General features: G+C 38.0%; 2 protein-coding genes across 7 annotated transcripts; one reads left to right on the top strand and one right to left on the bottom strand.

Moving 5' to 3' along the window:
- Positions 1–301: 301 nt before the first annotated feature.
- Positions 302–12,162, bottom strand: LOC306862785 (hatching enzyme 1.2-like). Of its 4 annotated transcripts, none has more exons than XM_079405775.1 (11): positions 12,019–12,162; positions 4,562–4,614; positions 3,055–3,189; positions 2,957–2,975; positions 2,421–2,483; positions 1,974–2,114; positions 1,765–1,882; positions 1,034–1,212; positions 826–907; positions 603–730; positions 302–482 (listed from the first exon to the last, which is right to left on the bottom strand). In XM_079405775.1, exons 3-11 carry the CDS (start codon positions 3,142–3,144, stop codon positions 475–477), a joined length of 828 nt encoding a protein of 275 aa, XP_079261901.1. In that variant the 5' UTR covers positions 3,145–3,189; positions 4,562–4,614; positions 12,019–12,162; the 3' UTR covers positions 302–474. The 4 variants fall into 4 exon arrangements, with proteins under 4 accessions (XP_079261901.1, XP_079261900.1, XP_079261902.1 ...); XM_079405774.1 differs by having other exon boundaries at positions 3,055–3,157; positions 12,019–12,146; XM_079405776.1 differs by lacking the exon at positions 12,019–12,162 and adding an exon at positions 7,998–8,092.
- On the top strand, positions 7,296–25,484 carry LOC306862784 (steroid hormone receptor ERR1-like). 3 transcript variants are annotated; one of them, XM_079405772.1, is made up of 9 exons: positions 7,310–7,752; positions 11,118–11,225; positions 11,852–11,891; positions 15,456–15,854; positions 16,952–17,068; positions 17,189–17,302; positions 17,478–17,645; positions 19,754–20,023; positions 22,414–25,484. In XM_079405772.1, exons 3-9 carry the CDS (start codon positions 11,882–11,884, stop codon positions 22,665–22,667), a joined length of 1,332 nt encoding a protein of 443 aa, XP_079261898.1. In that variant the 5' UTR covers positions 7,310–7,752; positions 11,118–11,225; positions 11,852–11,881; the 3' UTR covers positions 22,668–25,484. The 3 variants fall into 3 exon arrangements, with proteins under 3 accessions (XP_079261899.1, XP_079261898.1, XP_079261897.1); XM_079405771.1 differs by having other exon boundaries at positions 7,333–7,752; positions 11,811–11,891; XM_079405773.1 differs by lacking the exon at positions 11,852–11,891 and having other exon boundaries at positions 7,296–7,752.
- The last annotated feature ends 1,256 nt before the right edge of the window (positions 25,485–26,740 follow it).

Here is a 26,740-nt window from a genome sequence, read left to right as displayed (position 1 = left end):
AGTGCAACTTTTAGTATTACACAATTGTCCCTTTATTTTGCCAAGTATCACATAATTTTTATTTTACACCTCACAAATGAAAGTCTATTTTTCATAATTGTGACTTTATTTCTCATAGTTTGGTGTTTTTTATTTTTTACTCTGAGGCAGAAACAGGCATTCATATTGTGTAGATGCATCTCTAACAGGAAATCTGCGTTCAGATGGCTCGTGAGTGTGGTGTGTGTATTTTCCCTTAACTCATTAAGTAACTAGAGAAGTTCAACCCTGCTAGGAACTAACATGAAACCACATCAGGACTCACCGTAACAAGGTTTATTGCAATTCTGCACTGCAGTCAGTCCATTACATTTATGTGGTCAAGTTACAGACAAAGGAGGAAGGAAAAGATGTACTTTGGTTACACAGTACCGTAATCCTTTTATTTTGTCACAGTCTGTATTTCGCAGGGGGTTCTTATCTTCAGTGTTCACTTTAAAGAGCTGTATGTAAAAAAAATAATTTTACTTTGATTCGATCAGAACTGTAGTACTTTGGTAAAGTCATTACTGTCCAAAATGCTATTTAAAATAAACAAGACTACATGTGTGTAATGTGCTCACCACACTCATAGAGCTTGTTGATCCTCTGAATGTCAATGTTAGACATTTCCTCTCTCTGTCCAATCTGCACTGAAGGGTTAGGAATTGGAGTGATGGTTTCCTTGCCATACTGTATGGTGAAGGCAGTCCTACAGATGGAGAATGAGAGTGAATTGCCTTGAGGATGTACTTTATATATCTCTACTGAAGCATGATTTCAAAAGTAATATGGGTGAAATTTTACCTTCCATAATGCATGATGGAGTTGTAGTCATAAGGGGTATTCAGATTATTTGTGTCCTTCTTCTGAAAGTTGTATGCAGATGCTGTGCAAGGGCAAACAAGTGTTCACTGGTACTGAGGTTTTCATTACGATAAAATAAAAAGATTGTTTTTTAAAACACTTCTAGAATTTGAGATTTGTCCATGTTCATACGCACACATCCTCTGACCTTGTGGAATATTCTGCCAGTTGATCCGGATGTACTGGTCTCTGTCGCTCCTGGTGTGTTCGTGGTGGAACCCCAGAGAATGGATGAGCTCATGCTCAATGATCCCGTGAGAAACACAGCCGTCCACAGACAGAGACAACTTCTGTTTACCTCCAGATCTCCCTACAGTAGACGAGCAGCTGTAAAGAAAGATATACTATGTTCAAAGATCTGAAATTCACAAAAACCTGCAAATTACAGTATTCTGATGTGTAAACTCAATTGTAGGCCTAAAGTTAACTTTTTTCAATGTTTTGAAAGAAAACGCTTGAATTTATTTAATCAAACATACAATAAACACTGTGATATATTATTACAATTTAAAATAACTGCTTTATATTTTAATATATTTTAAGCTGAATATTCAGCCGCATTACTCCAGTCTTTAGTGTCACATGATCATTGAGAAATCATTCTAATATGCTGATTTGATGCTCAAGAAACATTTATTATTATTATTATTATTAATGTTGAAAACAATAGCGCTGCGTAATACTTTTGTGATATCTTTGATTAACAGTAAACTAGAAATCTGTATAATATTACAAATGTCTTTACTGTCACTTTTAATCAATTTAATGTATCCTTGCTGAATAAAAGTATTCATTTCTTAACTCTTTCTGAACTTTTTAACGGTATTCAGGTATATCTGGGTATGAGTATATTCATTATTCAGGTGTGGTCAAGCTCACCCTACTAGATTCTCAATGCTGATGTAGTCCACTTGATTCGTTCGCAGCACAAAACGGACGCAGGTTTTTCCAGCAATGCTCTTCATTGCATTTTCAATCACTGCCTTCTCATCCTCATCTATCAAGAACACAAACACACACACACACACAAAATTATGTTATTGGGTTTTGATGCAGATATACATAAAAGTGGATTTCTCGTCACTCACAGAAGTCAGATGCAATGGTGTATGGCACATCAACCTGTCCAGATGGGGATTTTGGCCATTTGCAGTAGTCATTCAAGCATTTCATGGCGTTCCTTGTTTTGGGTAAGGCTATATCCCCCTCCAGAAGCATGTCACTGATCTCTGAATCACCAAAACAAAATCATTTCACTTATTTAATGTTAAAATTACTGTTAAATGGTTAACTGCAAGCAAACATCATGATTAATATATTTAAATAGACATACATGTTTTACGTGTTTTAGACATACGTGCTTTAACTGTGAAATACCATTTTATTCACAAATAGCATTTTAATATTACGCTATAACATTTTTATAGTTTATATAAACTTTATAGGAATTATAAAGTTACAAATTAATAATTACTTATATATTATTATAATAAGTAAAACACATAAAAATATTAAAAGTAGTAAATAACTATTACCTTTGTTTGCCTCCAGAATTCTTGAGAAAATATCCATAGCATCACGCTTCTCAGACTGGATATCTGAACAAAAGAATGAAAATCTTAAACCGTATTTTCTATATATTTGTGTATTTTATTGGTATAAATGAGTGGTTCCTAATCCTGGTACTGGGGACCCAAAGTATAACATAAACTGTTGACAGGTCATTCAAGAACGATTGTGTCCGTCACGTTATTGAACGAAAGACTCTGAAGATAAAGTAATCATTTATTTTTCTCATCTTTGGCTGCATTCTAGTGATTTAGTAAATTGGAATATGATCGAGATTGTGTAGGTGGACGTGTTTGGGGAATGCCACTCAAATGAATGAAATGACATGAATAAAGATCGAATGAGAGAGATACCTAGCATACGTGGCCATACCTAGCATATGTGGCCCTGATTTAACACACCTGATTCTGATCATCAGAGCTGCAAGAATCTCTCTTATCTGAGTTAAGCACCACTGGTCTACCTGAGCTGAAGAACACATCAGGGCTTAACAGAAACTCACCTTGATCAGTGGGCAGCACCTGTGGAAAGAGCAGATATACAGAGTGAGTGTGAACGAATGAGTGAAGGATGCTCAACTCTGAGAGCTGCGGCTCTTACCTTAGAAGGAAGAGCTTGAGAGAGCAGAACAGCCAAGATGGAGAAAAGCAATACGCAGTCCATTTTCCCGCAGTGTGTCTCAAAAAACATGTCTACCTGAGAGCTGAGCAGAAGCCTTTCTTATATAGAAGAAATCTGGGAGTGTCCAGCATGAGGGTTAAGGTTAAAATCAACACAGACCACTTGAAAAGATCCGAAAAGCTTCCGACATAAGGTTACGTCAACCTCACCCACTATAAATAAGACTGAATTTTTGTTTGATTTAGAATTAGACTAAAACAGCAACATTAGACATGACAACGAAATGCCCATATCTAAATAAGTTGTAAGAGTTAATTTTATTTACACTCTATTAAAATATTTGGGGTCAGTCAGATTTAAAAAAAAATAATAATAATTATCCAGCAAGGATGCATTAAATTGATCAAAAGTGACAAATAATTATCTAATTATCAAATAATTTAGAGAAAATGTTTCTTAAGCATCAAATCAGCATATTAGAAAGATTTCTGAAGAATCATGTGACACTGAAGAGTAATGGCTGCTGAAAATTCAGCTTTACATCATATTACATAATTATATTTTTGAACATTGTTGTAATAATTTCAACAATATTACTGTTTTATATTTGTGATCAAATAAATGCAGAACCCTTGCAAACCATATGACTGTTCAAAAACATGAAAAAAATCACAGCAGTGTAATATAAAAGATATAAAATGTTTATGAGGAGTCAGTTAATGCTCATCAGTCACTGAGAATTATTTCAAACTTCATTTACATTGCTCACATTTATATATAAATGCAAATTAATCTACACTGAATGTTTCAAAACCCATATGCAGATTATATATAGATAAAATGATAGATACAGCCAGATTTACTAAACAGAAAATGTTTGTGTGCCGTTCAACGTGTGTAACTTGCATAATAATATAGTTCACACCATTAGTTAATACTGCTGCATAAAAGACTTCATGTTGATAAACTGGTTTATATTGCATTTTCATCATATTTTCTAAATTCGTCAGGAAGAATAGGAATATTTTGATCATCTTTAACCTTAACTTGGCCTCAGAAATAAATACACAATTCTTTTGTGGGCAGAGAAACGGGCCTAACAGAACATGAAACAGCTGTGTTATTCAAAACTTGCATTATGAATGGCATCTGAAACATCTTGAGATACTGTGAAGGAAATGTAATCTGACTCAGAGGGTGAGGCTGCCATAATCCTTTGCTGAAAGCTTACCTTAAAACCCTGGGAAGTGCTGAAATAAGACTTCACTGCAAATAACTTTAATTACATATATTTTGAATTTAATTATTAATTTATTTCTAAATAAAATCAATTCTTCCTTTGTGCACAAAACCTCACTGAACTGTACAGGAAACCATCAGTTCCACTCCTGAACCCTTAGAAACAGTCTACCATTTAAACTATAAATATGGTCATTATGATGTTCTGGCTTTTAAATTTGCAGAGGGAGGAATAAAGTGACTTTACCATTGTACTTTGAGGAACAGCAACAGAAATGGGGCTGTTATCAAATTCATCACCTACAATAAATCCAAAAATAAACAAACATGAAGTATGCTATTATCTGACATCATAAATATTTCAATCACCTAATATTGCACCATGAAAAGTACTAAATAATTTGACAACCTTGTGGTAAACCAATGAAAATGTGTAACACCACGAGTTTTTCACTCGTTATTGCGTTGTTCTTTGCATTTTGTGTTTCTCACTGATTATCTTGGCATCACTGCACACTGTTATAGCATTGTTGCTTCACTACAGGAGCTTAAACTGGGCCACATGCTCGGATGTCTCAACTTTCGTGGACGGAAACATATGACCTTGCGCTCGAGGACACTCTGTACAAAGATGTCACTAGCCGGCAGACTGGCACAATCCACTTATCTGCTGCATAATTACATCTCCGCTAGATGGCGCTGCGGTGCGTCTGGTGCGGCCACATGATGCAATTACACCATTCGCTATTTTTCAAGTTTTTCATTATAGGCCACTTTATTCTACACTAAACGAATATGATTTTTTTTTTGTGTGTTGCATTGAAATCGAGATGGGTTTGTAATCAAAAACAGATTATATTACAGTATACGCGTGCCATCATCAAGTTATGTATTATGAATGGCAGTCTTTTATGACTCACTTCATACCTACAAACCTTGTTACCATAAATAGACTACAACTACAAAAGGTTATTTATTAATTACCTCAAGTAAGTTCCTCTCATGTTTAAAATAACCGATTTTATCAGTATCTGTGGGAATTAAGCCAGCGCATTGTTTGGCTGAGATGAATTAATGGTTTATTTGCAGTGCCCTAGCCTGATAGGACACATGAATTTGTGTGCGTTTCATTGGGAGTTTGCTAAAAAAAAAAAAAGAGAGAGAGAGAGAGAGATGTCATATATAAGTTGTTTAACATGAGAATAATTCAGTGCCCTCTTACTGCATTGCCTTCACCTCCTAGCTGTTGTCTTTTTGAGGCTATTAGTGTTTGTGGAGTTATTCCCACCTGTTTCTGGGGTCATGACCTCTATCAGCATTCCAGAGCAACGAGGTGTGACCTTTTGTGGCAGAGCCATAAACCAAATTTGCTCAAAAGCCTCCGTCGGAAAATGATGCTCTTTAAAACATCTACCAAACCGTGACAGGACCGTTCAAATGAGGGCATGTGCCGTAAAAGAGCTCTGCGTGAAGAGCAGAATGCAGCTCGCCTGAAATGCAGCTTAGGCTGCGTCGGGGATGACCTTGAATTCAAGGTCGCGTGCGTTCTCAATGACAACGGGAACACTAGCGCTTCCTGTTTCTTTTTTAATCCTTTTTCATGCAGCACGCCGTTGCTTCCACACAAGCCCAGCTTTGGTCTTATTTGTGTTCTTAGGAATGTCTGATTATTATTTTTTTTTTTTTACAAAACGGACAGGTTTCAGTCATGCTGTCTGGGCTGCATTCCTAAAATAGACCACTACAGCCTATAATAATTTCCTTAACACGGGACTCTTTTCCGTTAATGCGCGGCTTCGAGACGCAAGGCTCTTTCTCTCAGCCCTGTGCTGTGATCAGGTTACGCGGATTGTAGTCTCTCCTTCTTTCTCTCCGCAGTCACTGTGAACTCTGCGCCGCTGGCTCGCAGCCCAAAACTGTTGTATGAACCAGCTGACTATGGGAGGCCTAGAGCAGCGAGTTGGGTCAGTGTCACAAGACCGAGCAGACTGACATTTTCCATGCCATCTAAAGCGAGGCTTGATTTACAGGTCTGCCAACGGGACAAACGCATTCTGTCGCGTTACTCGTTTTTCCCCCTGAACGGGACGCATTTGGACCACACAGGCTATATTTTAGCTTTTATCATCAGCTGATATAATGTAACCTGAGCTCTTCTAAAACAAGTGGTAAAACAAAAGGCCACGATATTAAAATGAGTTTTTCTATTAACAATGAGTGATATGGACAACTTCCAGGTAAAACACTAAAATAGCTGAAAACATGAAATAAAATGTAACATTAAGCAGCCTGGTTTACATAACAGGTAACAAAATGAGAAACATACCTGACACAAAGAAATTCTGGGAACTTCAGTTTACGGGGTTTTCACTGTAAATTATTTTTTACAGTATGTTCTTACTGTAAAAATACATGCATTGTCCCATTAAATATAATTTGTATATAGAATAAAAATATAATTTATTGTAGAATTCGTTAATTTTAACATTAATTATTATTTTTTTCCCTTATAGGCTACTCATGACTGCGCGCGCACGTGAATGACTTAAACTGAGTTACATTCATAAAAGCAGTTCACGGTTGGCATTAAATCGCACTTAACCTTCTAACGTGTCAAATATGTTTAGTCCTTCATAAATAGCTAATAAAAATACTGCGTAACCGTGAAATCATAATCATTAGACGAGCGTTACAGTTAAGGATGAGATGCATCGTTTTTTCGCTACAGCTGAAAAACCCTGTGCGAAGGCCGAATTATTTTACATAGTCACGAATCATGACAGGTATTAAATGGCTTTGGTTTACCCCTCACACAGTCCCCAAAATAGCCCGGGATGTAAGAAATCTGAACAAAGGCTTCGGATATTAACTCAACAGTGTGTAAACTCGTGAGTCTCACATACAGTAGGTCCATTTCTCTTTATTGTTTAAAGCTCTGCTGCCGCTTGTGACGGAAGCGCGAGGACGCGTGATTGGAAGCGCGAGCGGACGTAACGGAGAAACAGCAGACGCAAGAGCAGAGAGAGGGAGGAGAAACAACGAGGATATACGTAACCGGGATCTCAGCTGTATTAGCGGAAGACAGGATCCAGGCTTCCAGTGACAACCGAAACAGCAATATGGGGAACTAGTCCAGGGAAGAGCGAATCAAACATGGATTAAGCATACGCGTTTGCTCAACAGACTGCACTCGCGCCGCCATTCATTGAAAATATCGAGTAGTTGCATCGATTTTGTGTCACATATAGCTTATCGTACTTAATACAGCACCAGAATTGCTAAGGTAGCCCCTTTAACAAATAGGCAGAGCATCTGCTCTTTAAATCGGCGTGTAGAACAAGACACAGTACTGTGATATATGTAAATATCGGATTTAGTGTTTGCTCAAGAGTTTCTTTGGTTGGCTTCGAGACACCAGCAATGCTCTCTGAAACACTGGTAAGTATTCATCAAACCGGCTCTCAGCAGTAAAAACTTTACACTGTAAATAGGTCACAGTGTGTTCTGATAGTTTGCTTGTAGGACTACTAACAGCGCCAGAACACGTCTTGGCAGATTTGATTTAGTGCATAACATTTAAATTCGCAGACTCTAGCGTATTCGTTGCATATAAATGAGTATTACGCGCTTTAATTGCGATATAAAGGGGGAAAGTCCGCAGTAACACTTTGCAGCACGCTGACCTTGATCGAGTTGTCCCCCTTCTTTTACCTCGAACTCGAGTCATGTCGCATTTGCAGTACAGCCCTTCAGTCTGGAAACATACTACCTCACATCTGCTTTGCATTCTTGTATTTGAGGCATTTCACGTCGGCACTGACGTAATGCAGTTGGTACAAGAGTAATTTAATTTGGCTATTATAAGTCTGTGTGCACACTTTGAAGTAGACTCAGTGACAGTGGTTATGTTGTCAAATGTAATCAAAATCCACACTTAACGCTTTACCTCATTAAAAGTTTAACACACAAAGATTTAAAAAAAAGTTTAAAACGATGTATTGTGACAAGAATTAGACTTGTCAGATATCAAGACAGACTAGACAAGATAGTCATGTCAATAAAAGCTGATTGTTTTACATGGAGTCAGTTGTTACCTTCATGGGGGCAGATATGTTAAGGTCACGTGACATTACTAGCCTTAAATTAATGAGGGACTATTGCAAAGTTGATATCATTTCTAGTCACTGAAATCTGTGTGATTCTGCATCCTGCCACTAATTGTCAGTATAAATTCCACAGTATACTGTTTTACGCCTCTTCGGCACAGTCGAACATATACAAGTATGTATTCGAAAAGTATACTACAGATTGCAAATGCATGCGTGTAAAAGCTGAAAAAATAAACTAATTAGTGAGTCTCTAAAATTTGTGTGTCAGACAGTTCTTGTAAATGTCTTTAAAAATGAGTATTATTAATAATATAGCAAAAACTGAGAAATATATAATGGTTAGCTTTTATTTTTTTAGTCAGCATTTTTTATAACTGATAACGAAAGACAAAGTTACAGTTTTAGTGGGGTTTTTTTGGTCGTGTTTAAAACTCAGTCGTAACTGGTTTCACCGGAGTTCACTGAAAAAGGTCAAGGGTGAATAGTTTTCACAAAAAGTGTGTCAAGCATTATTGCAGGTATTTATTATAAAAATAATAAAAAAAATTAACGTCTATGTAGGTTACATTTGTGATTAAAAAAGTCTTTTTCTAATGGCTAATGGCTTTTCTAAATTGTCTTTGAAGTGTTGGTGACCAATACGCCCCACTTGGACATGATTGGGAATCTCTGTCCTTAAGAAGTTGTAATCCAGTTTAGCAATTAGCCTTTCAATTGTCAAGGCTCGGTGAACAAGGTCACCTTTTGAGGTCTGCTCTAACAGTCTTCGCTCGACAGTTGCATGCATATTAGTCGAAGTTCAAAGGCTAACATGCTACTTATCTCAGATTTCTTTGCTGAGAATCAGATTTACCCAGTAAACTTTAGATTAGAAATCAGTTAATCGCTGCTACTATGCTTAAATTTTACACAAAGCAGCAACTGATGACAATATGGACTACTGTGACTAGTTTAAGAATAAGATCAGTGTCAACAAACACAATAGTATTCTGAAGTAGAGCCGTTCCTAACTTCCTAGTGTACCTCAAAAAATAAATCAGTAACCTAAAGTGATATAAAAAGACAAGTAGAAATCTTTAACTAATGTTACAGAACAATTGCAGCACTGCAATTTCACTTTTGGACATTAAAAAATACTAAGACATGAAGTTCTTTTAGACATCATTATTTAGTGCCGTTTGTTACACCATACACTTCATAGCTGGTAACTTACAAGGAGAGTCACTAAAAGATCACATTTATTGTCGAGTATTTGGGCTGCTTCAACCTGACTTTCATCTCTAAATATAATGTTACAAAAAAAAAAAAAAGCTTTACCAACTTAGTTATTTGCATGTTTCTCTCATTGTCACCCTTTAAAGTTATATCTGAAATCAGCTAACTGCACCAAAATCCCAGGGATAGTTTATCAATGTACATTTAATATCTGTTACATACCTTTTTAATGTTATTTTTGTTATGTGATTTTGTTTTATCACAAATTATTCTTACTTTTGCCCAGTATCGTTTAAGTATCAACATTTTTTGTTTCATTAAGATTTTGAATTAGTTTTTTATTTTTATATTTTCCATTTTATTTTAATGGTTTAAGTTTTTGTAATTTTTGTCAGTTTTATTATATTTTTCAAAAAATGTCTATAAATCTTTTTTTTCAGTGCTAGTTATTTTAGCACATCAAGTTAAACTAAGTGAAATGATAAATGTAGCCTTACTTTTTATTACTATTTTGAATTGGCTTTTATATTTAGTTTGAATTTTAGTTTAGGTTTTAGTAATTTTGCTGTATGTTTTTGTCAGTTTTAATATCATTTTAAATGTCTATATAATAATTTTTTATAAAATTGTAGTTTATTTTAGTTAAGAAGTGTTGCTTTAACAACTTGAAATACAAAAAAAAAAAAAAAAAAATTCCAGTTAACGTTTATTTCATTTCAAGTAAGAATTTTGCTATTGCCCATATCTCTTTCATTCTTACTTTGAACTTGTTAAATTGTCTCTCAGCTGTATTTGCGGTCACACGCACAGAGATCTTTTGGAGTTCCTGCGCCTGTCCTTCAAACCCCTCCAGTGACTTTGACCTTTGGAATGTGTCAGAGAGCGGAGTGGGGAGGGAATGTGGTGCACAGAAATCATATGAGAGTATACGAGTGTCCGAATGCGTGTTAAGATTGAGTGAATGACAGTAAGCAGGACCAGAGAACGGGTGCATGGGAGAAAGACAAAGAAATGGTTTCTCCCTCAGTCAGCATTTTGTGCTAATGGTGTAGGTGGTGACGTGTAAAACATGGAAACCGTGTAACAGACACACAGATTATTATGGAGTACAAATCAGCCCTACATGAGGTTTATTGACATTGACCAGGACAGACTTTTTGTTTTAAACAAACAAAAGAGAGAAATAAATCAACATGCAATACCTAATGCTGAGGCCACATTTACAGCTAATGTTGTCTCTGATTAAATCTGACATTTAGATATCTGCAATCCTTTTATGGGAGGTTTAAATTAGTTTTAGTTTCGAGATGAAGATGTGGTTCAGACTAGTGGCGGTTTTGGTATTATTCATAATTTAGCCGCTTGATAGCAATGTGTGTCTCTCCTGATGCAATCCATTATATAAGGCCTTATTTTGTAATGCATAGATCAGTCTTGTACATTTTTTGATGACTGACTGATTTTCTCTTTTCTTGTCAGGGTTCCCGAAGCCCAGTTTGAACTGACCTGTAGTCTTCTGACAGCAAAAGAACGTGAGAGGATTTTCAGCACACACAAGACTAAAGACCTTTGGCTTTTGAGCAAAAGGTAAGCTAATAGCTGTAAATATTTTTTCTTATTTTGTTATAAAACATGTTTTTATTCATATTGTTTTATTTTTTATCATATATATGCCCTGTTTAAAGCATGTACCACTGTTTAAAATATAAATATAAACGTTTCATTAAGCAAATAAAATCTGAGGATCTAATAATGAAACATCATATAATCCTAGATCTATTTGTTTGAGTTTAGACCTGTGTTTTTTTTTTTCTTTTGCCCTTTTCTGTCTCTCATTACATCAAACATATTAACATAACTGCCTTGAGCTGAAGAAAAACAAATGACTTGCCTCACTGCCTCATTCTTTCCCCTTTGCTTTTATTATAGTATGGAATAATCAGTCACCAATGCTAAAGCTTAGCTGCTTTTTATTAATCATTATTGCATGATTATTTGAATATATTTAGTAAAAATGCGTGGCTGCCTCAGTAACTCTCCTCCCTCCTGAAAGCATGACTCATGACACGTTTGTGAGGGGAAAGTGAAGTTCAACGATGCACACTGCTAACTAAACTAAGCTTATTCGGGCATGTTTATGGGAACACTGACAGATTTCTTTGTGTTTGAAAGCCGGTGAGTCAATGAATAGCTATTTTTGGCTTCTCCGGTAGAGACGTTTGGAGGAGGTGGGACGTATCTGAATGAGTAAAGGTAAGTTAGCGAAAGCTAAGCTAGTTTGGGGGTGTCCTTATAAGTGGGGAGCAACACAGTTAAACACAAAAACGAGTTTTAAAATACATTAAACGTTATAGACAGGGAAACTAGAATTCAGACTTACGAATTCAAACAAGCATCAATCCGGATGTATTTAGGCTGTGTAGCTTTGCTGAGTACTATAGGAAGTGTTTGATTTGGTTGTTTGTTGCTGAATATTGTTATTTTCACATTGACATCCGACTCGGGAACGAGGCATCTTTTAAGTGAACTGGACTGACTCGGTTCGAGCGACTCTTTGAACCGAGATTCATTATAGCAGAAATATTACAAATAAAACATACTGTTAATATATTCACGATTTGGTTGTATAACAGTTAAATCAACACGCAAACAAGCGATTTGGTTTTAATTCAAACGTGCAAAGACTCAGTAACGTTAGATGTACGTTAAATAGATCGTTTAGTGTAAATGGACGTTACATTTGTCATGGCTGCAACACACTGAACTCAGGCATATGAATTATAATAAGCTCCCTTATTAATTAAACTGAAACAGCAGTATGTGCAAATGTATTTACTGGAGGATTTTAGAGCAGGAAATATGCCACGCCGGGATGATAGGGACCACGTGATTACGTCATGACGCAAGAAAGCCGCTAAATCGTTTTGAGTCGGTTCTTTGGAACGAGTTGTTCGAAAGAACCGACTCACGGAAATGTGTTGGACTTCCATAATCACATCAGATTTTAAACGAGCTCACCGTTTAAAGTCCTTCATTTCTATGTATAATGAACCAAACCGGATGTCGCACATCGGTGAGGTTCACGTGAAGCCCTGCGGGAGAGACGCGTGTGTGACACCGCATGATCAGTATGCGCCTTTTCCTTTGTAGTCTGTCATTTACATGTTTGAACAGGAACGTGCCTCCATCATCCGGTTCCTTCGGTTTGATGAGAGATTTAGAGATCTCAGTTTGCCCTCACAATGAGCGATTGAATCATTTACCTCCTGTGAACCGGCGCAGCGGCGCGTGCCCTCACTTTAGCCACGTGGTCATTATTAGGTTCACTGGAGAACTCAAAGCATTGTATCTCTGAACAGGTCAGAACTAAAGAGTGAGAACAAGTGACCTGTAAACTCCACAGTTGTTGATGTGGGTTATTTGTTTTAACTGAGAAACAGTTCTCACAAATGTTCCATATTGATCATATAAGCAGTCTTTTCTGTTGGTTTGGGGAGTATAGGTTAAATTCAAAGTTCGGGTGTTATGTAAGTGGCAGAATGAACGTGTTTGGCAGAAACTACAGTGGACTTGAAGGCATTGGGGCACAGTTACATTTTGCACACTTGCCAGAGTTGCAACACATCACACACAACCAGGTGAAAGGGGAAGTGTGTGTGTGTGTGTGTGTGTGTGTGTGAGAGAGATGTCCACCAAGGACAAATGAAGGAGGAAATGTAGTTTTTAACCATAATATGAGTGGCAGACAATGTATAATCATGATGACTCAGTAAATGTGCAATAACCTATATATATTTCATACAATATAGGACTCATATTTCAATCAAGACGCTCACAAACCCAGTATTGCTCCAGTAATCATGAGGAGCAGATGTCATTGCTGGTTGTGTTCCCTACTTGGCAGTCCTTGTGCAATTTGGGTAATTTTTATGTGTTAATGCGCTAGAACATTTCTTATTCTCGCAAAATGCTTAAAATGGCAAGATCAGCAGATGTAAGAAATGGCATGATAGGTCAGTTTGTCCCTGAGGGGCGTTTATGGACTGTGGGTACCGTAGAGCGGTTCAGAGTCTGTAGGGCATAACTTGTGGAGGTATAATTAGAGGATTGGTTCTCTCTCCTGGATTAATGACCCTAATCTGGTGTGGGTGGAGGCCATGCCACTGGGATTATGGACAGATTTGTGAGGAATTCTGTCATGTCCATATGCGTGTTCTGCTCTCTAGGAGAACCCTTGTAATACATCTTCAGTTTGAATTGCTGTATGTGTTGCGTGTAGATTTTATAGCAATACTTCAAGGTAATTTATTAATGCTGAACCCATGTATTCATACCTGATACTACCAGTAGAATGAAATCTCAAGATATTTTTAAGATTAACGATTAGAGCTGCTGTTGTGTGAGCGTATCGAGCACTTTCTTACAATGTCCTCTCTCATGGGTACTGCTGGGAAATTTGTTTAATTGGTTTGTTTGGAGGTTTCAATGGGGAAAACAAAGGAAACGGCTCACAGACATCCTAACATAACACTGCTTGAGAGAGTGAGGACATATAGGTGCTTGTTCATTGAATGCTGTCTGCTTGCTCAGCATGCACCTGCATGTTAACTGAATGGAAAGAAGAGCAAGGATTACTGAAAAAATTCTTGTTTAAAAGAGATTTATGCTGCGTTTACACTTTAAGGCCTATTGCACATATTCAATATTGAGGCATACTTTGTTTTTTTTGTTCCACCTATTTACATTCACTTAAGACAAACCGATTGTGTTTGCATTATGACCTGCTAATACACACTAGACTGACAGCAGCACGGTCTTGGATTTAATTCGTTTTTAGTAGTAGTCCTCATAAATAATACAATTATTTTCCATTAAGAATTCCATTAAGAGGTGATATTTAAACCTAAACTGAGTTTTTGACTTGTGTAAGAATTTTCTGAGTGTAAAACACATTTTAATAGAATGTCCAATTTTAAATGATATTAGACAAAATTGTTGCTCAGAAAATACATTAAAAGACATTTTTAAAAAGCTCTCTCCTGGAAGAATTTTACATTGTTCATTAAATTGAAATATTCTAAGTTACTTTTATCAGTACTATTGTGATGTTGTATGTTTTTGTATAGTGATTCTTTTATAAGAAAATTTTATATTATTGTAAATTATGTATTGAAATGAGACCGTTATTGTTGCAGTGAATATAGGCATTGTTGCTGATATGGTGAAAAAGCATACATGCATACATAAACTGATTTTATGGCACATATGGCACATTTTCTCTAACCTTATTAAAGGTGATTGTTTTGTCAAATTTTTAAATGTGATAAATTCCATTAGAAGAACTATTTGTCCAAAACAGACAATATTGTGATCTAAAATGTAACTTGCTTAAAATAATTTTCTTGTTTGATGAACTGTCATATAAAATCAATATCACATTTGCAATTGTGCTGAAATTTTGGGGGAAAAAGCACTGTTTTTGGTGTGTTTTTGGTTAACCATATTATATTTTATTTTATTACATTTATTAAACACATTTTCCCTTAAGCCCATGGTTGTTCTGTGACATTAGATGCATGACTTCACCTTCAATCTGCTGATTAACCTTCAGGATTCACAAGTAGTAATACCCATGCATTCATTTTGATGTATTTAAATGATTGTATACCAGATATGTATTAGATTTAAACGGGATTTAGAAAGTGAATTGGATGTTGAAACATCCAGTCTTGACCTTGAAGGTGATGATGATTATGATTAATTATAAACTGAAAAGGTCCCTCTTTTTCCTCACTGTCACTCATTTTTCCTCCACAGGTATCATGTCTTCCAGAGAGCGACGCTCCGACCTGTACATAAAGGCTGAACCCAGCAGTCCCGATGGAGGTGGCGGCGGCGGCGGCGGTGGCGGGAGGACCAGCCCGGGAGGAGCGTCCTCAGACTCCTCTCAGAGTGGAGGAGGGGGATCCAGAGGAGAAGGCATTGGCCGCTACTCCCCACCCCCTTACACGCCTGCGTTACGTTGCCATTTTAAGGAGGAGGGTGCTGATGGAGCCGAGGAGGGCTCTACCGGTAGTGGAGGAGGGCGCTGCAAGTATGCGCTAAGCACGCTTCCCAAAAGGCTGTGCCTGGTGTGTGGAGATGTGGCATCTGGCTACCACTACGGAGTGGCTTCCTGTGAAGCCTGTAAGGCTTTCTTCAAAAGAACCATACAGGGTGAGCATGTTGTGCTGTGTAAGAGATTCAATTGTCGTTACAGATAACTTGTAAGTAAGCCAAGTACTTGTGTGTGAAGTAAGTAGTTGTGTGAATCAGTGTTTCCTGTCCCCCTAAGAGCTACCGCTGCGCCAGCCTCTCGGCAGAACAAATCATTTTTATCCAGAATTGAATGTGTGGAGATTTAAAAATTGCATACCTTTAAATAATACCAAGAAAACATGTTTTTCTGTTGCACACAAATTATTGGATGCACACAAATAAACGTATAGCATGACAACTACAATCCGATTTGAAAACAAATGTCTCCTCTGAGCTGATTCCTTTTAATGAATTGCTCAAAAAGATTCACAAGTTATCATTTTGAATCATTCTAAAGAATCCTTCACTGAACTGAATGCAGTTGCTGAACAAGAAAGCAAAATTAAGCAAGAGCTGTTTTGTTTTTAAGAATTGAGTCTCATTACTGATTAGTTGTTCACATGTAAAATAAAATATTTTAATAAAAAATGATTGACATCTGTTTAGTTCTCGCAAGACGGTCAATAGCATTTTATTGGAAGAAAATAGAAGGTCCATCAATTAGTCATTGGTTAAAAGATTTATCATACTGTATTGCTTTGGAAAAACTGACATACAGTACTAAAGGTAAACTGAAAGATTACTATAAAATATGGGACCTTTTTATACAATTCCTTGAAAACAACAAAATAGTAATACAAGAAATGTTAGATTCCTCTCAATCCAGTGATTGATGTAAATGTGATATACTTTATTTGATGTCGTTATATCTGTCTATCTTAACCCATGTGCAGTAAAATTTATTTTCCCTTTTGTTTTATTTATTTTATTTTATTTAGCCCTGTGTAATTGAACATGTGGATGCTGAGGGTGGGAAGATAGTTAAAAAAAAGTATTTTCTGTTGTCTTATATGCTTTCTCAATAAAGACATGTTTAATAAAATAATACAATAAAAATATTGCTTTTTGTATTAATAATTTTTTCAATGCAGCAGGGAGCTATTTGCTACAAAATCTTAACTTCTGTAGGAAACTACTCTGAATTTTTGTATGACATCCTAACCTCCATCCAACAGGTAATATTGAGTACAGTTGTCCTGCCTCCAATGAATGTGAGATCACCAAGCGCCGCAGGAAGGCCTGTCAGGCGTGTCGCTTCACCAAGTGCCTCAAAGTAGGCATGCTCAAAGAAGGTAAGGTAGCACCTAGCCAGCACAACCAATCCTCTCTCTTACGATACCTAAGTACCTCAGTGTACGGTGTGATCCACAGGCAGTGCCAAAATCCTAATCCTCTTTCTGTGTTTGGTGTAGGTGTCCGCCTGGACCGAGTCAGAGGTGGACGGCAGAAATATAAAAGACGCCCGGAGGTGGAGAATGCTACATACCAGAGTGCGCCGATACCTTTAAGGAAGGAAGGAGAGAAGGGTAATGATAATAAAAAAATATAATAAAGAAATCTATATTTATTTATTTAGAATTTATAATGTATGTGTGATTTAACTTATTTATTTTAAACAAACTAATTGTATGGCCTGCAATTACTGCTGCATGAACATGACTTGATTATTCAGCTAATTAATGTTGAGTTTGTTTCTCTCAGGCTCATCCAGCATCATTGTGTCTCATCTGCTGGTGGCGGAGCCAGAAAAGCTGTTTGCTATGCCAGACCCCCTGCAGCCTGACACAGCCCAGCGCACGCTCACCACTCTCTGTGACCTGGCCGACCGGGAACTAGTTGTCATCATCGGCTGGGCCAAGCACATTCCTGGTAAGTGAGAGCAAGAAGAGGAACAGCAAGATGGTTGCCAAGGAGACTGTAAATGAAGCTATTCTGGTGTCGAGCTACCAGTTACTCACTCTCCTGTTACTTAACTTAAGATACCACATAGTTCTGCCTGTCTCGGTATGATTCACTGTCTGATTCATATTGCACTTGAAACTAGAAAGTAATTTCTCGATCTGGTAAGCTCTTATTTGATTGGCTGACTAAGGGCACAAAGGGGTTTATATCAGTTTGCCTGAAAACATAGTGTGCGTCTCAATCAGCTCCTTAGTTCAGTAGTCAGGACACTGATCAGGGAGGCTGTCTCAGTTGCAAAAACCTTCCAGTGATCTGTAACGTTCTCTCTACAAAGCACCATGAAAACCAGGGAGCATCAATGGTCACCATGTTCCCTTATTCTTGCTTTAAATAAGGTCTTTATGATCTCAACATTCTTGATACCTTAGAAATGTCATCGTTCCAGTGTTAACATCACAAAAAACTAATATCTGTTCAATACTCCAGTGCTCTATGAATCATGTGCGTGCGCCTCTCTGACAGCGTTCAGAAACAGTCTCTCAGTTGTTGAAATTAATTCTATTTCGCTGCTGATTGCGTTTTAACGGTTTAAAATCACTTGTTTTTAAACCGCGATGCTTAAAACAAGTTTTCATGACCATGTAGCACAACAACATCATGTGAGATTGTAACCGCAATAGAGACAATAGTCTAAAATCTCTACCGGTTATCTAATTAATGGCTAATTAGTGTACCGGTATATCGCCCGCTGCTAATGTACATGATATAGTGATTCACGACCTAGGGAGCTATTCCTACACCCCGTAGTGTATTAGAATAATAGAGGATGAAATAATCACTGGATTTTGTCAGGAATCACCTGCCAGTTTAGTGGCATCAAATTGTGTTTTAAACAACTAGTAAGTATTGTTGAATTTAAATACAAATATAGTTTATATGTTCTGCTTTTTGTAGTGGCAACGATTGCTTGCAATCAGCTGACATCCTCTTCTTGAAATATCCTCTTTTAATTTGTGGTAAAAGTTATTCATCATGTTTACTCATGCAAATGGTTTATCTACTTGCACTTTTTCCTGGGAAGTGTTACTTACTAGCCAAGTCGCACTAATATACTTGGTGGTTGGTAGGAAAGCATGTCAAATGCTAATGTGCCAATAACAGGCTAATATTTCAGGAGGCTATGAAAAAGCCAGCTATAAAACAGTTAGCAGCTTTTTAGTCACATTTCTGCACTGCCTGAAAGTGTTGATCAATCACAGCTGTCTGTAGAGAACAGGTGCCTAAAGAAAGATTATAATTGAAGGGAACTGGAGCAGGTGAGTCAAAGCTCCAGTCAGAACGTGGAAGACTTTTCTCCTAATTGCTGTCCGAGCTCAGTCTTGGAAGGAGCGATTTCAACCGCTTTTGTCAGTCTCTGGCTATTTTCAAGACCTCCAAATTTAGAGCACTATTGTGAGTGTCCACCGTGTCTAGGTACTCAACAACAACTCTTATCCCACTCTCCGCACTCCACATACACTAGATCTGATGAGCGGGCCTTTTCAGTCTCCGTAGGAGGGGAGGATTGTGGGATTCACAGTGCTGACAGAGTCAAAAAGTTGAGAAATGTTCAACATTATGCAAATGAGTGGCGAAAAACGCATCTCGAGGTGAAGGTGGTGACATCTGTCATAAGCATTTTGAAGTCTACCGACAGTGCTGGAGTTTTACATCGTTACGTATTACCATGTTGAATTAAATTCATAAATGCATTAATATAAAAATACTATTTTAATAAAAAATTACAGAATTAATATCATGTAGCCTTTCTCAATTAAGCAAATATTTTCAGTTCATTAAATCAATTATTCAGTAAACAGTGTTAAGTGGTTTTCATTTTTAAAATGTTTTAATAACAATACTGGCATAACAGACTGTGGCAGGTCTTTTACGCTATTATTATCTGATTATTGATCAACCTTTTGCATTCATTTAAGACGAGCCATCTGTGTTTGTGTATTTTGAGCATGTTTTCTTCTGCACCAGTGGACGTGTGGCATGAACCTCTCTCTTTTTTTTTTTTCTCCCTCATCCAGGATTTCTCTCGCTGTCACTGGCTGACCAGATGTCCGTGCTGCAGTCGGTGTGGCTGGAGGTGTTGGTGCTGGGGGTGGCGTACCGCTCTCTCGGCTGTGAGGACGAGGTGGTGTTTGCTGAGGACTTCGTGCTGGATGAGGAGATGTCTCGTGTGGCCGGTCTGACCGAACTCAACGCTGCCATTAGCCAGCTCGCTCGGCGTTTCCGAGCCCTGCAGTTGGACCGCGAAGAGTTCGTCATGCTCAAGGCCATCGCGCTCACCAACTCAGGTGCACTTCCTGTCAAGATTTTCCTATTAATGACTCATTCATTCTGCAGTCTATTTCTGTTCCCTGACCAACCGGTTACCTTCGGATCACAACCTGCATGACCCGACTGAGTCAGCCAGTAATTAAGACCAGACCGTATTCTGTTTTGTGTTGTAAACGTACCTGCCTTGTCACCGTCTGCTTGTACGAATTCATCCCCCACCCGCAAGAACCCATGAAACTTTCGATTACTGTAAATATCAAATTCAACTCCCGTATCTGCTTCACCCACAGAATCTGTATTTGTTATGCAAATACTGGGAGTCGCGTGCTTTGAATCTTGAACACACCCAAGACCTCTTCCTTACACCTCACATATCTCTGTGTACATGCTAAACATTAACCCACACCAACACAACTATTCTTGGAGCAGTGACCTTTGGCACACGTGCCAAGCGTTAATTAGAAAAAGAGATTCACATATTTTGGGTTTCTTGAATTGTTGTTACACAACTGCATTTGTAACTGTTCCTTGCAGTAATCCTCCTAAAGCTGCCGCCACATTGGACTTGGAGCATGCAGAATTTACTTTGGGCATCACAACAAACAGGATGTCACAGACTAGGGACAATACATCTAATATACATAAAAAATGTGAATATTTACACTAGCATTCACAAAAATGAAATACCGCAACAGGAGAGAGTGGCATCAGCACCGGAAAGATAAGTTAGTATTGCAACTTTGAATGAATGATTGTTTACTGAAGAGATACTCAGCTACTCATTCATGACCATGCGTGTAGCTTTAGCGCTGCATATCTGACTATAACACTCTCACACGTTTATTATTTTCATGTTCATGTGGAGGCAGTCGTGGCCTAATGGATAGAGAGTTGAACTTGTAACCTGAAGGTCGTGGGTTCGAGTCTCAGATCTGGCAGGGATTGTAGGTGGGGGGAGTGAATAACCAACACTCTCTCCACCCTCAATACCACGGCTGAGGTGAGACCCTTGAGCAAGGCACCGAACCCCCAACTGCTCCCCGGGCGCTGCAGCATTGGCTGCCCACTGCTCCGGGTGTATGTTCACTACTGTGTGTACACTTGGATGGGTTAAATGCAGAGCACAAATTCCGAGTATGGGTCACCATACTTGGCCACACACCACTTCCCCTTTCCCCCTTTCCCCTTTCATTGGAAGGAGTAAAATTTACATAAGTGGTTTTAACAACCAGATGCATTTACCCTTGTCCAGTTTCGTCTGGGATGCATCCAAGACCACCTCCTGAAGTGGTTTAAGCGATCAAATTTAAATCTGTCTCAAAAGCATTTCGGAGGGCATTTAGACCTGGGCCCGTATTCATGAAGAATTTTAATGCAAAAAGTAGCTCCTAGTGACAAAATTCTAAGAAAATTCTTAGAAATGTGGGCGTTTACTCTTAAAATTAAAGAAAAAATCCTAGTAAAGAAAAAAGTAATTCAGAAAGCATCTTAACCCTTAAAAGAGGTCTTAAGGTCAAACTTGTTAGGAGTATGGACGAGGACTTTTAAGGGGCTTAAGAGTTTCTTTAACAGCGGAGAAAATGGACGAAAATGAAGAGGGAGAAGAAATGTGTTGCACACAATGCATGACAGTGAGTTAATAAGACACTACACATTAGTTCGTGCAGGGATCATGTTTGTGACTGATCTTATTAAAGACATGCTAACATCTCAGACACCGTGCAGAATTGCCATAGCGCCAGAAATCACTACATTAAAATATTTGGCAACTGGAAAAATGCAACTATGCAGCAGTGATGATTTGGGTCTGTTACAGCACTTATTAGGCTTATATGTAAATTCCCCCCCCCCCCCCCCCCCCCCCCAGAAATGTAAATGCCCCCCGATGGAGGTGCCCTGGTGCCGGCTCTGTAAGTATGACAGCATGGTAAATAAAAAATAAAGAACATATATAAATATATAACGTGTGTGTGTGTGTGTGTGAGAAAGAGCGAGAGGAAAAATTTCAAAGTGCCTGTAATTTCAAAGTGAAGGCTTATAATATACCCTACTCTTAAAAACACTCTTTTATTTCCTTCTTGACAACCAACCAATCACAGTCTTCAAAAGATTGTGTCATACATAGCAACGGGGTCAACCCCGCCTCCTCACTAAGATGAAAGTTTTTGTCTTTTCCTTACTCAGAGTTGCTCTCAGATCGGTCCCGAATCGCTCTTAAGCTAAGACTCCTACGTAAAAGTTTTTAAGCTAAATTAAGAGTTTTCTGAGAGGATTCTTAGAATCTTTATGAATACGGGCCCTGGTCTTTTCACAATCGGATCTGAGAAATACATAGAGTGACCAGTTGTAAACAGGCCCATTTAGATTTGAGGGTCTAATCACTCATCCTCTTCTTCTCCTCTTTCAGACTCGGTGTACATTGAGGACATGGAGGCCGTGCAGAAGTTACGGGACCTGCTGCATCAGGCTCTGCTGGAGCTGGAGGTCCAGCGACACCCTGACGACCCTCAGCGCGCGGGACGTCTCCTCCTCACCCTGCCCCTCCTCAGGCAGACCGCCGGCCGGGCCCTCACCACCTTCTACAGCATCAAAACCCGCGGCGGCGTGCCTATGCACAAACTCTTCCTGGAGATGCTGGAGGCCATGATGGACTCACCCTAGAGAAGAGACGATGAAGGATGAAGAAAACGGGCAAATCGCTGGCCCGGAGACTTTTTGTGTGCGCAAGGGCTACAAAAGCCAAAAGAAAACATTTTTTGGGGTTGAATATGAAGAAGACGCTTTGTGTAGCTGTCCGCCGGTACTGATCTTTCACATCCAATGCTCCTCCTTCACTTGATTTCAATGGGTACAACGTCAACACTAGGGTTAGATACACTTAATATTTATATCAGTGTTAGAGAAACCGTGTAATTCATTCTGTCACTTCACGGCCATCCTGATAAGTGTTTCTAGGAGCTAACCATTAATGTAAACTCAGAGAAATTCACGTGCCAAGGGCGCCTACTGAGACTGCAGCAATATGAACTCTTCCCTGAATCGCACGATTCAGCGATATCTCCTTCTTTAACAATGGTAGGACATCTAAACAAACTGTCACCATTACTACAGTTATAAACGAGTAAGCTTTCTTTTTCTCCTTAAACCGGTGCAAAAAAAGGCACTTGTGTAAAGTTAATAACGTCTTTTATAATGCACTCGCCATACTACAAGTGCTATTTAACATTGTCCCGCTAGCTTTTTGTGGAATATGCAACACATAGGTGAAGATGTACAGGAGGAAATACAGCTCAAGACAAACATATTTCAGTTTACTGGTACTGCAAATATACTGCAACATCATATTACGTAAAGCAATATGAAAGATTTCATAACTCGTTTGATGTCAGCCATTTTTAAAAACAAGAGGCTGCCATGCCGCGTTCTGCTTCGAAACGAAATTTAGTAGTGGTGTAGTCGCAGTAAATTTGAATAAACCATGCCGTCCTTTGTATATTAGCCAGTTGTTTAAAAAAAAATAACGTCATCGTTTTGGTATATGGATTATGTGAATGGGAGATTATGGGTACTATAAATGCTGAACTGAATCAACAGTGCGTCTAAATCAGGGTAAACAGGGAGTTTTTTCCTCCTGTAGGCCACTACTGTAGTTTGATTTTTGCTGTAATAGTTTTTCAGACCGCGTGGGACCCTCTGATATTGTCCTTGATTCTTCAGATGACACTGGCCTGCTTGTTCGTTTGGAAAGACGTTTTTTAGTCATTCAGAAGAAAGATCATATGTAATCTTTCATTTGGGCACGGACACAGCCGGACAGTCGCAGGTTCATTCGGTGATATTCAAACTGAAAGCCTCTGTGGTGAAGAGCAACATTAAATGCAAATTGGAAAGCCTCACGATTTGGGCTGATCCCAAGCCTTCGCTTCGAGACTCTTCGTTTGGTTGTTTTAGGATATGTTTGCGTGATCTCCTCATAGTTGTTTGTTTTGCAGTCGTCTGGTATTATATGCAATCATACTCCGTTCAGAGTGCTACAACTCCTCTACCTTTTAATTATTCTACACATGTGAAAACAGGAGGAAGAAAAGCCAGTTGCCAATTTTGGCCTCTTTACCAATTTAAGTACTAAAAATGAAAACCACTGTTGTACAGAGTTAGAGCTCGGAGGTGACGCCACATCTTCAGGGTGATTTTCGCTGTATACTGTTCACAGCAATGATTGTATGAGCGCTCTGGAAGGGGTTCGCCACAGACGCAGAGGGAAAGAATCTTCCAAGGTTGATATTTATAATATTTTCAGCTCAACATTAGGTTTTAATCTGGGTCTGCAGATTTTTTTTAGTCCAGGATACTGAGGGGACGTGTTGTGATTCAGGCCTTTTGGTTTTTCCATATAGACTATGAAGCTTGGCCTCAGGTTTGGTATTGAAATAAAGCAATTCATTTGGGAGATTGTTATGAAATGTCTGTTTTGTATTGAATTGTTTTTTTAGATTTATCTTTTTGTGATTAAAGTACTAATTTTAAGACATATGAAAGCCAGTGGACGTTATATTCCTGTGTTCATTTTCGCTCAATATAGTATTGCAGATTTCAGGCACTAATATGTGCTTATCACTGCAAAACGTTCTCTCTTTTTTCTTAAAATTATGGGAATTTTGGGATATTTCGATAAACTCGGTTTAATTTTTTTTTAATTTAATCTATATGCATTTATCAAAACAGAAGAATGCTTTTTTTCCAGTATATATTTTTTTTATATATACACAGGAAGTTAATGTCTCTACTAAGTGGTTATTGGGATGTCATGGACTGTGTACATAACCATGAATGAGTGGGTCCATTCAAAGACAGCTGTAAAATATGTCAATGTTTGTGTCGATAATAACTCTAATATAACGATGATATTACAGTAGTGTTTTCATAATGGTAAGCATTATATAAAGCCATTTTGTCTGTCAGACGTAAAACATAACATGATTGAGAGATAAATTAAATTCATGGCTAGGTGTTTTTTGTGTGTCTGTGTATATTTATGTACATGAGCAATACCAGAATTTACCAAAATGTTTGTTTTCACATTTTTCTGTATATTGATATACTGTAAATTAAACCTCAACAGTAACACTAGTGATAACAGTCAATAGTAATAAGAACTACAGTAAAGAACAAATCAATATTTGTATTCCAAAATGTATTTAAAAGATTAAAATCTATTTTTTACTCAATTTGCGGATGTTTATTAATATTATTGTTCTGGTATTTGTGTGGGTTGGAGTGAAACGATTGTAAATGTCTGTGCTTGTTTTTTTGTAAAGCTCAGTGGTTCTGCAGTAGTAACTATTCCAACACTTTGTTCACATTGAATCACTGTGAAGAGAAAGCAAACACTAAAACTCCACAGGAAAATAGAGGTATTTTAAAATATTGTCAGTGTCAATGTGTTTTGTAATAAATTAACACGCGTCATCACTTGTCATTGGATTTCTATGTCGTTTTGTCATGATGCTGTCCGTTCTTTCATGTGGTTTAAAACAAATGATTTAACAGGCATAGTGAATGAACACTTTATATTAGGTGTCTAGAGACTTTATAAGAAATCAAAGTTTAAATGAATCATTAAGTTTGAACTTATATTGTAGTTTACATCATAAACTAAATTGTGTTATGAGCACAATATGTACAGTGAGCACTTGTCAGGATTATGGAGCTAAAGCATCTGTCTCATTTACAAAGAGTACATTATAAGGATTTCATGGCTTATCAGAAAACTGTGGATTGATTATATATATATTTTCTTTTTAGCCAACTGCAAACAGGACAAGGCAAGCCTTAAGGAAAGCTGAAGAAAGCCTGCTCTCTGCATTTGCAAGAGACTAAACCTCCACAGCCTAATGTTGTATTTGCACTAGTTAAACCCTGAATAGCCCTGAATGAATGACCCTAATCATATTCACACTACTCTCTCTCCCCGGAACAGACTTCCAGGTGCATTTTTTAACCTTTGTAAGGGTCGTTTTATAACAATATAATTACCTTATTAAATGTTTCTGTCATTTGTTGTCAAATATTTAAAAATAACTAGTTTCTTCAGTCAATCACAATACTATAGACTGCATTTAAAATTATTTACACAGGCTGTTTAATGCTGATCATGTACTGTATGTGCATTTACACAAAAACATCTGACTGGTTGAATTAAACCGGATTTCCGGGAGACGCGAGTGTCGTGTTTATATTCGGTCCGCCGGGAAACAAAGATGCAGTGGCGCCAAACCCCCTCACAAAAGAAGAAAGCCGTCGTGTTTACAAATGTGACGACGAACGCTTATCAGGGTCAACTAAACGCTGGATTTTCAAAAGTAGGTGAAATATTTAAAGTTCGCGGCATTGAATCTTTAAAATACAAACGAGAGTTTCACACACCGGTCTGTTATTGTGGCGACATTTCCACGCCCCGAAACGTGACGCTAAACGAAACAAACTATGATTGGTTGTTTGACATGTCGGTCAAACGGCATCATGGGCGGGCCTTGGCCAATGAACGCGGCCATATATTCCAGACCTTCAGCCGTCGGTCAGAAGGTCTGGCTACTCGAAACTAAAGGCAGTCTTGCCCTCACAAACATGACAGACGCGTTGAGTATCGATGGCTCAAAGCGGCCAATGAGGCTTCTAGGTATTTTATATGTCTATGGTAAAATCATCCAACCCTTTTCCTTTTTTTTTCCTTC

This window comes from Barbus barbus (genome assembly GCF_936440315.1).
Source record: "Barbus barbus genome assembly, chromosome: 43".
Classification (NCBI taxonomy): domain Eukaryota; kingdom Metazoa; phylum Chordata; class Actinopteri; order Cypriniformes; family Cyprinidae; genus Barbus; species Barbus barbus.
The sequence above is the reverse complement of the archived record's forward strand: the minus strand, read 5'-3'. Positions and strand labels throughout refer to the sequence as shown.